The sequence below is a fragment of the Haemorhous mexicanus genome, chromosome Z (assembly GCF_027477595.1).
Source record: "Haemorhous mexicanus isolate bHaeMex1 chromosome Z, bHaeMex1.pri, whole genome shotgun sequence".
Taxonomy (NCBI): domain Eukaryota; kingdom Metazoa; phylum Chordata; class Aves; order Passeriformes; family Fringillidae; genus Haemorhous; species Haemorhous mexicanus.
Window position 1 is genome coordinate 55,450,092 of NC_082381.1, and position 15,728 is coordinate 55,465,819.

General features: G+C 38.8%; 1 protein-coding gene across 2 annotated transcripts in view; it reads left to right on the forward strand.

Annotated features, from left to right (window-relative positions):
• Window positions 1-2,918: 2,918 nt before the first annotated feature.
• SLC24A2 (solute carrier family 24 member 2) overlaps window positions 2,919-15,728 on the forward strand; it is a 108,583-nt gene continuing 95,773 nt past the window's right edge. For both annotated transcript variants that reach the window (XM_059836555.1, XM_059836554.1), the window contains exon 1: window positions 2,919-3,988. In XM_059836555.1, coding sequence (XP_059692538.1) covers window positions 3,056-3,988 — 933 coding nt within the window. In that variant the 5' untranslated portion in view covers window positions 2,919-3,055. The remainder of the gene's footprint in view (window positions 3,989-15,728) is intronic.

Below are 15,728 nucleotides of genomic sequence, written 5' to 3' on the forward strand. Positions count from 1 at the left end.
TGCCACTGAAAGCAGAGAAGTGTTAGTGAGCTGTTTACCAAACTTTTCCCAGATCTCAATGGTTGTTCTTACCCAACCAACTCAAATATCCTTGCTCCTGTCTGGGCACTGCATTTTTCAAGGACTTCCACGTGAGGCTCTTCTTAAACTGCCCTGAACCAATCAGGGTCTTCCTGGGATGTTGACCCGCCTGCACTGGATTACTTTGGTTTATCCATGGATTACCAAATAGGTTTTTTTAACAATGGTGTAGAGGAGGAGCGCAACCGGTATTGCAAAAGAGCATCACCTGTGGACTCTAATAGATCACCAGCATGCAGCACAGGAAATTAGCTATGGCAGAGCTGCATAGTAACTGTTTCAATGTTTGAAGCCTTTGCTTAATGCAACACAGCTTTTTGGGGAACTACTAATGTTGAAAACAGAAGATCAAAATAGAAGGGGACAAATCTGGCTAAGGAATTCTCCTGTTTTCTCGTGTGTACAGGGCATCTTTCTCATTATCTTTGGCAACTTTGAAATGCAGTTTGAAGAAATTTCTGTTCAGCAGTAAATTAATCATGACAAATAACTTAATCATGGATATGTTGTCTTCCTTAAATCAAAACCAAAATGAAACGTCCTTATCTTTCATTTCCTGATTTCCCTTCATTTGGCATAAAGGATATTTTGAACAGAAGGCCTCACCTTTTTAAAAGAGCCCCGCTCTTCGAGGCTTATTACCTTTGCTAGATGCGCTGAATTTTACCTCGCTTGAAACGGCGCCAGCTAACCCAGGATGAAGGGGAAAGAGAAAAAAAAAAATTCCTCTCCCCCCTCGCTTGGCCGGTCACCCAACTCCCGTGGGAGCGCGGCGGGCGGGGGCGGGGCGCCGCCTGCCCCGCCTGCGCGGGGCGGATCCCGCTGCCGCCGCCCGCCGCAGTCGGTGCCGCGGGGCTGTGCTCGGGCCGCCCGTCCCCGTCCCCATCCCGCTCCTTGCCGTGCCCCTGCCGAGCGGCCGCGGGCCGGCGCGCAGCGCAGCGCAGCTCCGGGTGAGCGCCGGCGGAGGGCGCGGGCGGGGCTTGGGCTGCGGCGGTGCGGGGACTCCCATCCGCAAATTCCCGCCTCCATGGGCGGTACCGGCTGCCGAGGGGCGACCGGTGCCCCGAGCCCCCGGTCGGTGCCTCCGCGGCTCTCCGCTCTTGGGGCTGGACCCGCTCCCCTTTCGGAGGTGGAAAAAGTTTGTGCGGCGTGGAGCGGAGCTCGGCGGAGCGGTGCGAACTTGGGCTGAGTTAGGCGAGGCTCTGCGGCATCTCCGTGCGGGGACGGGGAAGAAGGCGGGGCGGCAGGGGGCTGCGCTGCGCTCCGTCGGGGTCTGGGGTCCGCCGTGTCGGGAGCGGTCTGGCTGAGCTGTGCCGTGCGAGTGCCAGGGTAGGGGACAGCAGGAGCGCTTCTCCTGTATCCCATTCGCGTAATGGTCAAGGGAGCGCGGACACCGGCCCGTCGCCGCCGGCTGTGCACGGCAGCGGTGGTGGTGCCGTTCCGGTGTCTTTACTGCTAAATGTTTTTGTGGCAGTCCGTCGAGTGGTAACTCTGGGGTGGAAAATAAATATCTCTGCTGTGCTGCTGCATCTTGCGGATGAAGTATGTCTCTATGACATCTTAGTGTGGAAACTGTTTGAAAAAATCAGGGGAAACTGAGAATGACTTAATAACTTCTAGGGAGATAACTGCATGTAATAGCTGTAATCCTGTATTTGGGAATACGAAGTCAGTTATTCTGCTGATTGATAGAATGTTCAGAATTCAGCACCTGCTACAAATGACTCGAATAAGAGATGTAACAAAGTATTTTTGAGCAGTAATTGTAAAGACTAAAATTCAGTTTTATTCAGAAAGTATCTTATATTTTGTTTCATATAAAATACGACTAACTGTGAAAGACAGATATGTAACTAACTTCTACATTACAAACGTTCTTCGAATTCCTTAAGTAAAACACCTGTTATTATCTAGAGATTTTTTTTCCTGTGTTAAGAGTGATGTTAGTCAAGAACGCTCATATCTGGCATATATGAATTGTCATTCTTGCATAATTCCTTACCATTTAATTTGTTTCAGGAACAAGTCTTGTGTAAATTCAAACAATTTTCTTAAGTATTAGTAAGAGGAGCACTTTTAAAAGGTATTCATAGGTATTCTTAGTAACATCCTACATTTATTTCTGAATGCATGACATAGATCAAAACAAAATGAGAGGAGACTGGAAATTTTGTCTTGACTCATCCAAGACAGTGTCCTAGCTCTGATCAGAAGGAAACCGAGTTCTCTCTGTAAACTTGAGTCGATTTTACAGTGGAGCTAAAGAAACTCCCATTTCAATCCTGTTCCAGCATCAGAGTGTTCTACTTACACGTCAATGACTGTTGCTCTGTGCACACGTAACATTTCAATTAATGCTGCCTCAGCTGTCTAAAGGTCTGATGAGATGCTTGTTAGCACTTTGATTGCTTTTCCTGGCACTATTGTCCCTGCATTTGGGATTTGGACATTACATCTTCATAGTGGAAAGTAATTACAGCAGGTAATAATCTTTGGTGTATCCACTAAAATAATAGTTTCTTCATTTTTGTACAACATCTGGAGACAGTTTTTACCTTCCACTAGGATTTTTTTTTTTTTTTTTTTTTTTTTTGTCGGCAACTTTGGAGAGCAGTGGCTCAGGGGCATATGAGAGGCATAAAATGAGTATTGGTAAATTTGTTATCCATGGGGTTACTACTTAAACATATAATTGCTGTGTCTGGGGGGATGTGACAGAGGTTTATGTTACATATTCTGCTTCAAATTTTAAATGTAACCCAGTCTGTAAAATGCTTTCATAAGTTTCTAACCACTTCCTGTTTCACTAATATCAATGTTTGTCCTTTTAAGACGAATGAAGAAAATACGTCCTGTGAAGAGTAAAAGTCCTTGATTCTGGGAAGACTCTTGCAGCACTTCTAACTTCAAAGCTGGAGAAAAGTATGAAGGAACAGTCCATCTGACTCCCTCAGCATCTCACACAGAACACAAAATGGCTCTGCAGAAAAAAACTGTTGTTGGTGTCTTGGAGGAGTGGTGTTTGGCGGAACCACTGTTCGGTTGCAGGTGGCACCAGAATGTCAGGAAAAAACTGAGACTGATACGAATTGTAGGGCTCCTTGTCAGTGTAGTGGCCATTAGTACTTTCTCACTTTCAATGAGTGCCTTTTTCAAGATGGAGCCACATAGCATGGCGCTCGTCAGCAGCCTAGATAGCCAAAAGCTGGTGCGTGGGCACCAAAGAACTCTCTTGGATTTCACAGAACAGAATGAAAATGGCACTCCAGATCCACATGCTTCTATGAAATATGAAGCTGGGCACGACAATGAAACAGATGATCATGCGAAGGGAGAGTACCCCGAGGACCTTTTCTCTCTTGAGGAGAGAAGACAGGGAGCAGTGATCCTCCATATAATTGGAATGATTTACATGTTTATAGCCTTAGCCATAGTCTGTGATGAGTTCTTTGTTCCTTCCTTGACTGTCATCACTGAAAAACTGGCCATTTCTGATGATGTGGCAGGGGCAACCTTCATGGCTGCTGGTGGGTCAGCCCCAGAACTCTTCACTTCTTTGATAGGAGTGTTTATATCCCACAGCAACGTTGGCATTGGTACAATAGTGGGATCTGCTGTGTTCAATATCCTATTTGTTATTGGAATGTGTGCTTTATTTTCTAAAGAGATCTTGAACCTTACTTGGTGGCCACTCTTTCGCGATATGTCCTTTTACATCATTGACTTGATCTTGCTAATCATCTTTTTTCTGGATAACTTCATAATGTGGTGGGAAAGCATAACACTCCTGACAGCATATTTTTTCTATGTGACATTTATGAAGTTCAATGTCCAAGTAGAAGAATTGGTGAAGAAATTTTTAAACAGGAACAAGGTTGAGAAGGTAACAACCGATGCTGAAGGAAAGGTTGGTCAATTTTTAGTTGAATTATATGTACTAATGTCCTTATAAGTGCTAAGTCCTTCTATAGCATAAGGTTTCTAATACAGCACAGTACTCAATATAGAAAAGTTCCATGTTTTGCTCAAATGTCTTTTTCTTTAATCAAACCAGTATTATTGAAAATAAAAAAAAACAAGTGGCCTTCTAGTAAATCAATAGCTTTTAACTCCAGAATTATCCTGATCACATAGAAAGCAAGAAACAAAGCGACAGCAAAAAGACATAAACCTTTACTCAGCATTTTGGCACATTGATGAGGTCTGAGCTATTTTTTCCCTCAGCTTTTGGATTAAGCAGTGACAATATCTGGGGAGGATCTTGTGACAAAATTTGGCTTTCTAAAGACTTTCAATGCACTTTTTTTCTTCAGAGAAGATGCAAATAATTCAAAAGGTATTTTTATACGTGCTTTTAATCTACCGATGCTGATAATGCAACATTAACTTTGTGTTGTAATTAGTGGCGCTTACATGAAAAAAATTCATGAAAAGAGTGAACACAGTGGCAAAAGTCATAAGTTCTCTGTTTAAGGAGGATGGTTTCCCATATGCTATTTGCAACTATACAAACTAATTTTTGTCCACAAGTAGATAATGAAATCTATGCACAGAGGTCTTGTTTAGTCTTCAGCAATTATGATAGTCTTTTAAACAGCTTTCTTCTTAAAGCAAGCAATATTTAAGGGACCTATGAAGCTGAGCTGGTTAATACTTATGCATGTAAGCAATGTGTTGCTTGGAATGTCTGGTTTTATATAACTTTGGGTATATTCATCAGATAAGGTTTTATTATGCAGTAATTATTCAAATAATCAGGGACCTAGCTGCTCACTGTTTTGTTTCTTTTGTTTAGCAGCCATATATGAAATTGTTCAGAAGAGGCACAGTCCACCAATATTAGTGCACAGGCATATAAGCAGGAGGAGAGAGACATAACAGAGCTGGATATTTTAAAAGTTGTGACAGGCACATTCAGTTTTAGGGCAAGCCAGAAACTACTAAAATTAAAACCCAAACACTCTCATTTTTTTTCCTTGTATTCTCTAACCAGGTTTAACAATTGTACACTTACTTGTAACCTTATCTTTTCCTTTTTGTTTTTTTTTTCCCCCAAATCAGCATGCTCACCTTTGTCTTTCTCAAAATGCATTATTGGGATTTTATAAGTAAATGAAAAGAAGGGTCCACACCAATGAAATGCTCACCTAATTAGGAAGGGGCTTCTTTAACTACATTAGTTGGTTTCTAAATAATCTGAGAGTTCATAAAGCACTGTAAATTCTTTGACAGTTAGTGCTAAAAATATGTGATGATAGAAAGACTATGGTATACAAAGCAAACTTCATCTGTCCAAAATTGGACAAAAAAAAAAAATTAATCTGTAAATCTGGGTCTGAAGCAATTATCAATCTGAAAAGCAACTGCCATGTGTTGTCCAGACTACAAGGTAAGGGAGAGTAGCTGTATATCACAGTGTTTAATTATTTTCAGCTGAGCAGGAGAACAAATCATTTGCGAGCCATATTGAACATTATTTATACTTGAAGTACTCTAGATGGACTTGATTTTAAAAGGATGCCATTAGGACCACTCATTTATTGTTTAATATTTTAATTACTTACAGTTTCTTTATAATACAGGTACACAGATTTCAGATGGGGTGAAAAAAAATCAAAAATTGGCTACTGTTCCTAAAACCACAAGCTTTGTGTTTTATGTTTCATGAAAATAGTTTTCCTGAATTAAATTTAATTAAAATGATAAAATAATGTATTCATAAATCATTGAGGGATGAAGAAAGATGAAAGATGTTCTAATTTTGTTGCAATTAAGCAAATACATATTTTGTACTTCCTGGCAAAAATAGCTTCTCAAGGTGTCAGACCATGTTTTTACTCTGTGAGCTATGCTGTAAAGACATATTTTTGAATATTCCACTTACACTTTGAAATGATAAGTCATTATGAATTATTTTATTCTTCAGTTGAACAGCATTAAGCAGGATGAATGAAATTTTTTTCTTATAGCAAGGATGTCACAGATTATGTTTGTTGGATAAAATCGCAGTGAAGTTCTCTCTTAATTTATTTGCTATTATTAGACTGCTTTTTAAATTAAAAAATAGAAAAAACCCTCAAAAAAGCAACAAAAAACCTCCCAAAACTATTATATATAGTCCTAAGCCTGATAGAGATGCTTAGGACTTTCAGCTTGAAGTTGTTGTCCAAAGCAAAGAATAAAGTGCTTTTACAGTCTGAGGTCTGGTGCCTCGTAGTGAATACAGTGCATATGGATGTTTATTTCCTAAACGCTGAGGTTTATAAGTATCACAGAAGTGATAGTCTTGTCTTTTGGTGGCAAAAAAAATTTCATTCCTACAGTGTTAACTGTTAGCCTAGATTGCTTCCACTCATCAAGAGTGTGTATGTACAATTGTATGTGTCAAATCAGTGTACTGAACACAAAATTTGCAATCTCAGTTGCTTCTGATGGAAACTTTTTCACTCTTTTCCCCCATTGAGCCAGCGAATTGCTAGGCAGCTATTTGGAACTGGGTGAGTTAAAATCTCTTGAAATATTTTAATTTCAGGAGAGTAGAGAAAATTCTCTTTCCTCTAACCAAAACTCCCTCTGCCTATCTGTTGTTGATTCAGCTGCTGCCAAACTGGGAAGTATTCTGCTAAAAAAACGTGTGTGTCGTATTTACCTTTAAGGCTGTTGTAATCTGAAAGCAGCTCAACAAATTTGAGAAGTCTAAATAAGGCATCATAAAGCTGGATAGTGAAGGGTTAGGTGGCTTATTAGCAAACAAGTACCAAAGAGTAGAAAACTGATCAGATGAGAGACCTCTTGAGATACTAAAATGCGTTTTAATGTTAATTTCAGTGCTTTTGTTTGCAGTCGTCTTGAGAGGTTGAAGAAAGTTTTATGTTCTCAAGGACAGTATTTCCCATGAGGAAAGATATGATCTGCTTTTTTTGTCTAGCTTTCATTTGCTCTAGGTGTATTCATCAGGCTGCTGGAATGCATCCATATCTCTGTAAATGCCTTTTAGATTCCTGTCTCCATTCTGAAAAATTAAAGTACATCTTTTTGTACTAGAAGACTGTGACTATTTGAACTTCCAATCTTATTTTCTTTAGTGTGTTGGTTGCTTGTACAAATGTGAATGCAGACAGAGTACTCTGTATGAATTTCATTGTGCTCACTATTTTCTTTCACATGCTTTCAAACATATACAGTCTGGATTATTAAAGTGTCAGGTTGAGAAAATCTGGTAGCTTCAGTTTTTGGAACAATTTTGTGGCACTGGTGAGAACAGACTGCAAATCTTTTTGCATTTAGAGTTCATAGGGTTCATTGGCAAGGCTCTCTTTGAACTGTGGATAGTTCTGTGCCTCATGCCACCCCCTAGGAAGCCTGATGGCAGTCTGATACTGATGAACTCCAGAGATCACTGTGAAAAGGATGAAAAAAAGGAGGATAGATGAAAAAGCAGGACAGCATTAAAAGACAAGATAAAAACCAGATGGCTGAGTTCCACAGTGTAGGATGGCATATGGAATATGCAGATCAAGATGGGTCCCTAACAAGTCTCACTGAATGGGACCTACAGTAGTAGGTGCCAACCTGCCACTGGATATCCCCAGAAGCCCCTTCCAGCTTAACCTATTCTGTGGTATGATTTTCAGATTTTAGGTAGCTATCCTGTGAAGAACAGATAGGTAAGAACTGAGGTGGAGGCTTTGGTATTAATTTGGTATCTTCCTCAGCTGAACAAAGATATTTAAAAACATAAACCTGAAATTTATTATAATAGACAGGAAGAGGAAAACAGAAGAAACTGATGGACAAACATCTTAAAAATAAGACTTTTTAAAATTTTCTGGTAAGATTTCAGTCTATTCTTCATCATCTATGTTGGTGAAGATATGTTGAATGTATTAAGTCAGGTTAAAACATCATGTGGAACTACATGTCAGTTTTAAGTACTTTTTTCCTTTAATGTAGCATGGAGATCATTGCAGAAATGCTTGAGTCTGATTGTTCAGTAAATAATTCAAAACAGTTCTGTTTGGCAACTAGGAGAACAGAATGTGGGTGGTGCAGGGATATTGTGCAATGACATCTGTTTCACTGACAGTACCATTTTAGATGAATAGCTTATGGTATATACAAGACAGTTGCAGTTTTTCTACATTTACAGAGAACTGCATTTGGAAAATGAGCTATTTTTACCAACACAGCGTAACTATTATTTTATTGCCAATTTTGTTGTCTTAAGAAACTTGAATAGTTTGTGTGTGATATTTTAGGATCCACAATGATCTCAACTGTTGCCACGGTGTATTTAATGACAGTATTTGCATTCTAAAGGAAAGTAACAGTTTTTTAGGTACTTTTTTGCTTGGTGGTTGTGTTAGCACCACACATGCACATTCACTATTATCATGTCTGATCTAATATGTGTTCAAGGTGCAACACAAATTATCTGCATGCACACAAGAAGAACTGAAACTTCCTTTTTCAGGGCTTCTTCATTTTGGATCCACAGACCCAGTAACTGTAACTCTATCCATAGAATAACCTTTCTTTTCTTTCTTTCTTTTCACTACCAAGAGAAGATTTTTTTTCATAGTTTTCGTTGTTCTTAGTGTTTCACTGTTCTTAGGAAGATTTGACTTTTATTCTAGAGACATTTCTCAGTTGGTCTACTTGTGCAAGCATGTGTATGGATACAGAGCTATGAGTATCTGGATCTTGCAAGATAGCTGCATTGTTTTAAGTACGTGTTTGAAGCAAAAACCTCAGCACTGACATTGAACCATCTCTTGTTTAGATAAATGTCTGGTTTTGTTTTGTCATGTTTTATCTGCTTTTATTCTCTCAGAAGCTTTCAATCTACTTCTGTTTTAATTTACTGCTACTCCAGTAGCAGTAACTATGAGTTAATTAGCCTTGAGTTTTTAGCATTGTTGTTTCAATTTAGGATTATTAACTAACATAACCATACGCTGATACTTTATATATGGAACCGTTAGTACAGTGAAATAGATACTATTCTCAGTTTCTTTTAGTGCTTCTCATAATTTATTGACCACAAAGCAACAATTATAGTTTTCACCCCTGAAGCATCTTGTTTTTTTATGTACGTACTTTGCTAACGAGCAAAAAGTGACAGCATGCAAATGTAGTGTAGATTAAATGCTCTTAACACACGGCCATCCACTAAGATGCCACCCTTGTTAAGTATGATGGGAAAAAGAAGTCTAGAACTGTGCTACCATTAATAAATAGCAAGGGGACAAAATATCCATCAATATATTTAAAAATAAAAAGCATTTGTAATTAAAAAGAAGTCAAATGGTGCAGCTTAGAGGCTGTGCAAAACCAGCTGTGCTGGCAAATGTTCACCATGCTGTGTTTCAGAAGAACTCCAGACATGGTTAAATTTGTTGTACCAGAAGCTATACAAAGAGAAGAAATCAGGGGACTTCATAAATGCTTTTCCCTCCATCATCTCAGTTTTGGATACTTTGTTCCAGATCCTCCACAGAATGTGAGAGGTAGACTGTAGGTGGAATTTCCCCCTTATCGGTATACCAGACCTCAAAATATTAGCCAGCTTTGGCATGCCTAATCTCTGGAGGAGCTTTAAAATAAAGTCAAAAAGAGGTTCAGAAGTCTGTTTTTTGCTTAGAGGCTTGCTCAGAAATGCCGGACACAGGTGCAGCAGTACGGTACTGCTTTTCTATCAGACCCATATTCCTCTACTTTCCCCCCCAGTATAGTTCTCCAGATTTACCTCTCAGATAAATATTTAACAAAATCCAAAAGCTTTTACGGAGTCTCAGGATTTTGGGGATAAGAGTGCTCAACTTTTATGAAATTACATACAGATCTCCCACATTCACTGCCCATTTTAAGTTGGTGCCGCACTCATCATGTAGAATTTTTGAGAGGCAAGGCACAGTTGGCTCCCCTGCTTTTCTGGTCTTGTTTAAAAGGCGATAGTGACCACTCCACAATATACATTCTAGATGTGGATGTGGTATGTGGGTGGTGGAAGCTGCCCAGGGCAGTGCTTGTTGCAGTGTTGAGGGTGCCACATTTGCAGTGTGTGATGCTCTGAGCACTGCTGACTTCAGAGTGACCTTGGCCTTTCTGAGTAGTGACATTCCCCAGGCAGCCAGCACTACACTGCCAGGGCCACAGGCCAAAAAATTAGGTTTGATGATGTGCTTCTTTCCTACTAATGATCTGTAGTTTTGTTCGTTGTATTAGCAGGAGTCAGTTCTCCACTGCCAGCTGTAGAGGTGTGAAAATAGGCTTTAGTGTGTCCTTTCTCCTCTGATTTTTTTCCCCCAAGAATTCATGGATTTTGCTTTTGTAACTATGGGATAAGATTATAACAAATTAGAATTTTTTTGTGGTAAGGGATAGTGTGTTCACAACAAAGAGAGCCCTGCAATAAAAGTGATAAAGAAGTGGAGATCAGGAAAGTTGTTAAAAATAAGGTACATGCCCATGCTTCTCTTGAAAAGATCTGTGTGGGATGAATGAGTATTAAAAGTGTTTTATACATGGCATGTAGAACAGATGGGAAGATGTGTCGGAGATGAGTGTAAATGAGCAGCTGTAAAACCTGTAACTCTTAAGACATTCTATCTAACAACCACTTTTTTACTGTTTATAAAATAAACTTCAATATAAAAAATAAGACATCCTTACTTCTCCCCAGGCATGTACCAAGTTTTGTCTAACCTGCAAAAGGTGACTAGTCTGATGTTAATAACTCTGCAAAATAAATGGTATTTCCTTCACCTTGACCTAAATCAGCCATGTTCTGTTGTTTTTCAGCCAGCTTTTATTTAAACATCACTTTTTATTATTTAACTTAATGGCTGCTTCCATTAATCTTTGCAGTTGTGTGTGTGCTATTGGCACAAACCAGAGATTCAAATGCTTTCTTGGCACTGACAAGTTTTTTTAGAACCTACAATGACAAGATTGACCAAATACCGGGTAATTATAATTAGTTTATCGTGCAGAAATATGTATAATGAGATTTAGGTGGCTTAGAAAAAGAAAGGTGACTGGTTTTGTGATTTTATTTTTTTTTTAATTCAAAACTGCTCATTACGTACTCCTGAATATCACTATCTTTCTGTATCAGTGGAAACCAAATATCTTAATAATACTTAGCTGTGCATTTCAAAATGCTGGAAATTTGTTCTCTCAAGTAGAATGCCTTACAGAATGCTCCCGACACTTTATTGTTCTGAGCCAGGCACATATTTTTTTACTATTTTTAATTTTCCTACCACAGTAATGAGATGATAACCTGGTCTCCCCTAGACTAGGCACTTGGATAACTGTATGAAATCACTGTTTCCTTCCTCGGGGAAAGAAATTCCTCATGGGAAAAAGATAAATGTGATTCACGGTACCTGATAGGAAGAATATGATTTGTCATGTATACAACTTTATGTACAGTTATCATACCATCAGTCTTTTCCTCCTCACCCAAGCTGTCATTGAGTTGCTGATTATTTATTAAATATAGATGTCCAAGAAGTGATTTAAAGTAGTAGCTTATTTCTCTGTATATCTTGCAATAGATCTTCGCAAGTGTCATCAATGAAATACCTGGTAGAAGGCAGCACCTTTTTGTATTGCAGGACCTAAGTCAAAACAGTACTGTTCATGCTCTATTTTGCTTTTGGGGAAAATAGTCGGATCAGGTGGTTTGAATTTAGTTTGGTCTTGTTGTAAAGTTGAGTATTTGAAATTGCAATTGTATTGTTAAGTGCAGGTCAGTGTCAGAGGCAAACTGAAAATCCTAAGTTAGAGCAGCCTTAGGGCATACTTTTGGCAAACAAATTGCATCTGACAGAATATATATTGTAGTACATTACCACATTTTGTTATTTTGCAGGCAATACCTGTACCTTTGAGGAAATTATTTATTTGCTCTCATTGGTGGTTTGTTCATTTACCTGTGTTCTGATCTGAAAAAAAAGAAAATGAAAAAAAAATGCTTTGTTGGAACAGCAGCCACTGTCTTGCTGGTAACAGAAGTGGGCCTCAGGGCTGGGGAGAGCAATGAGAATTCAGTGTGTTGATCATGTATTTGTTTCTGCAGCAGGTGGGGGTTTCAGAGCTCACGTTGCCTCTGAAGCAGCTTTATCTAGTGGTATAGCTACTGCCCTGCCCTAACCACTCACTCACTTCGGGTGGTTTGGGTGTCCCTGTCAGGTACAATTTCATTAGGGCAGCTCAAAGAACAATTACTGTGAAGTTACTGTGTTTTGCACTATTCCATAACCATTCCCTTGTCGTCCATATTGTGATTTACATGAACAGCCATAAATAGCTGTGATCTTGGATGACTTCCTTTAAGGTGAGTGTGCGAAAACAGGCCTAAAGGTGTGTCTGTGCAATGGTATTAAAACTATGAGGTCCTACTCTTAAGGGAATAACAGATTGGTGCAAAATGTTCTCCTGTATGAGGAAGAATAAAGGTAGCAGGGAATTTGTACTACAAACTATGCTGACAAATTAATAAAAAAAATTTCCTCAGGAATTAATCCTGCTTTATCACCTCTTAACCGCTTAATGCTGAGAGTCTAGTCTGAAGTCAGCAGTAATACCAGTGACATTTATTGCATAACCAGCTAGTGTAAACTCTTCACCCTCTCACATTGCTGTAAAACAGCTCTAGCTGATATAGATCACTGAGGAAAAAGCACGTCTGCAGTCACAGCCTGTGCTTGGTGACCTTCAGAGCATCATTTGAGCCCTGTCTAGTTATGTAGACTTTTACCCAAGGGAGAAAGTTGAAGTTTGCAGGGTTTGTAACATTAGAGGATGAGCTCCTCTTTGGGGATTAATCAGATGTTAATTTTGTTGTTTGTTTGTGCTGCAAGCTTTTATCAAATTGCTAATTAAAAAGTCCTTCTTTTGCTACTAGGCACAATCTTAAAGTTATCATCTAACTAAAATTTATGGCAATCAAATGTTTGAGTGGAAAACCCTCAGATTTTAAAACCCCAAAAATTTCTTTGACCAGGAGTTGTTTGAAATAATTCATATTATTAGTTACTTATGGATTTTTAAAGTCAACTGAAATAATTTGAAAGCATCATGCTGTCTTACAGCTAATTTTGTTTCCATATATTTTTATTTCAATATTCCTGTTTTTCTGCTTTATTCCTAGTATTAATTGTATTTATTTACTACAGTTTCTTTTCATTTAGAATGTTTCTGGGTAGAAGCATATTCTGTTTGAAGTCTTCATCTTGGCTGGATTTTTAAATACTGCAGTGATATAAATGTTATCAAATACTCTGCAAAGTCTGAGTTAAGAAGTAGTTAGTGTTTCCTCTTTATATTGCAAGTCCTGGAAAGCGGTTAAGTTTTCCAGATCTGAATGAATTTTTTGGAAGCAGATACAGCAATGCTAGTTTCTCTCCAGAAGTCACAGGCAGAATACCTGAGTCTCCTCTCAAAACCCTTGGAAAAAGTCCTTTGAAGTTTAGTCCCAGAATGATCCTGGGACTACATTGCAGAGGAATATTGCTGTTGTTTTTTGTGTTCCATTCCTGAAATAAAATCACTACTTGCTGCAGCTCCGAACCCTACTCTGGACATTATAATGAAGTGATTTTGTAGCCTTTTGATTGTCTCATTGTCAGTGTGTACCAGAGCCATCTCCCGTCCGTGTGTGTGCGTGGGCACAGCCACGTGTGCGTGTGTGCACACTGCGTCAGTCTGGAAGGCGCCGCGTGCGCCGTGCAGGAGGTGAATCAGAAATGGTGCTGCTCTCTAGGATGGTCATTCGCCTGCTTCCTACACCATCTCACCTGTCTTCTGCCTTGTAACCCTTTTCCGTAAGACTCATTCAAATACTTAGAGTTTGTGAGCAGCACATTCCTCGTAGGATTGTTCCAGATTAGTTATTCAGAGAAAAATGTCTGTGTTTTCTTCTTAAATATGGATTCTTTCCAAGCAACAAACAACAATCCTGCCTGAGGCTGAGCACACAATGTACTGAACTATGGACATATTTTACTGTACCTAATGTATCACATTAATGATTCTTGATCCTGTACCTCTACAGAGATAGAAGCAGGAGGTCTACATCACTGTACTGGGATGATTTCTTGCTTTACAGTGAGGTAATCATGATTTGATTCTATCATGGGAATGGCCTATGGTGCTATTCTTTGCTACATGACATTTCCTGCAGAGAAAAGGCATTTCTTATTCCGGTGAAAGGCCAACAGCTGTAATTACAGTAACTAAAATTTGTTACATAAGTAAGAAACTGTGCAGAAAGTTGGGGTGAGGATTTATTACTTTCTTCTTTTAAAGTTGCCTGTAAGGTGTAAGTCCTTTTAAGCAAAGTAATAGAAATGTTTCTGCACCCATTCCTAATTATCTCGTACAATACATTTGCAAATATATTATTAACTATTTACAAATATCAACCTAAAAATCGGTATTTTTCAAATAGATTAGTATTGAAATTACTTACTGAATTTTTTGGATAACTTCCTGTGTCCTTAGCGTTATGGAAACACTATAAGTGTTTCCATAAAATATAGTGTTTGTATATTTAGCATTTTAAAAAACCCCACCAAACCCAAAACAAAACATGCAGCCTCTTCTTTTAGGGCTGTGGGAAATAATTGTTGATTTATAATCTCATACATAGACATGTGTGAAGAAATACAGACTCTCATCTTAAAATAACAGCAATAGGCTTAGTAACAGGCTGGACTGAATTGCAAACTCATGCCTTAGCTTTGGATTTAAGGGTCAAGATGTGGTTCTCTCATTTAATTGTCTTAGAAACCTGTGGTTTTCAGGCATCATAGAGCATTGTACGGTGTGCTGAAGGAAAGTTTTATTTCTGGTTGCTTGATTGGATTACAGCACGCAAGAAAAAAAGATCTGCATATTGATGGCAGAATGGTCTTGAGGCAAAGCAAGAACATGGTGGCATCTGAGAAAAAGGTGGTCAGCCTTGGTGTAAAGAAGCCAGATAGCATAGGCTCTCATTTTGTATCATCCTGGTTTTCGAGCATCTTGGTAAGCATATCCTCTTTGCCAAAGCTTTAAATAAATGTTAGTACATTTTCTGCTTAAGGATTCTTCCCATCATTAGCATTTCTGTCCTTCTTTAAAATGTTAGGAAGGATAGTAGGGAAAAAAGTCAAATGGAACTTGAATAAATCCTATATGTACAGATTTTTATAATTTCAATAATTATTTTTTCTTCTTTTGTGAGGGAAAGGACTAAACTCAATGAAAGGTGGCTTTGAAGCTGATGACAAGTTTTCCTGTTGATTTTGATGAAAGTGAAATTGAGCCCAAAAGTCAGGACATTGAGATTTATGATCTGGATGCTTCTCTGATCTCTGTGTGCCACTGTATGATTCCAAGCTTCTGAACTGCTCTCCCTCCATATTAAATCACCTCTAGCAAACAAAGAAAGCAATTTCTTTTGTACTTGTAGCAAGCAAACAGGCTTTATAAGCTTTTTTTGCCCTTGGACTCAAACTGGAAAAGGGCACTCAGTGTTTCACAGCATGATCTGTCCTGTCATGTGGATTATTGATAAATATCAAAGCAATTATTATGTGGTGGGATCACAATTGTCTTTTTCCAGACCACTGCTAAAAACCACTGCTGGTTTC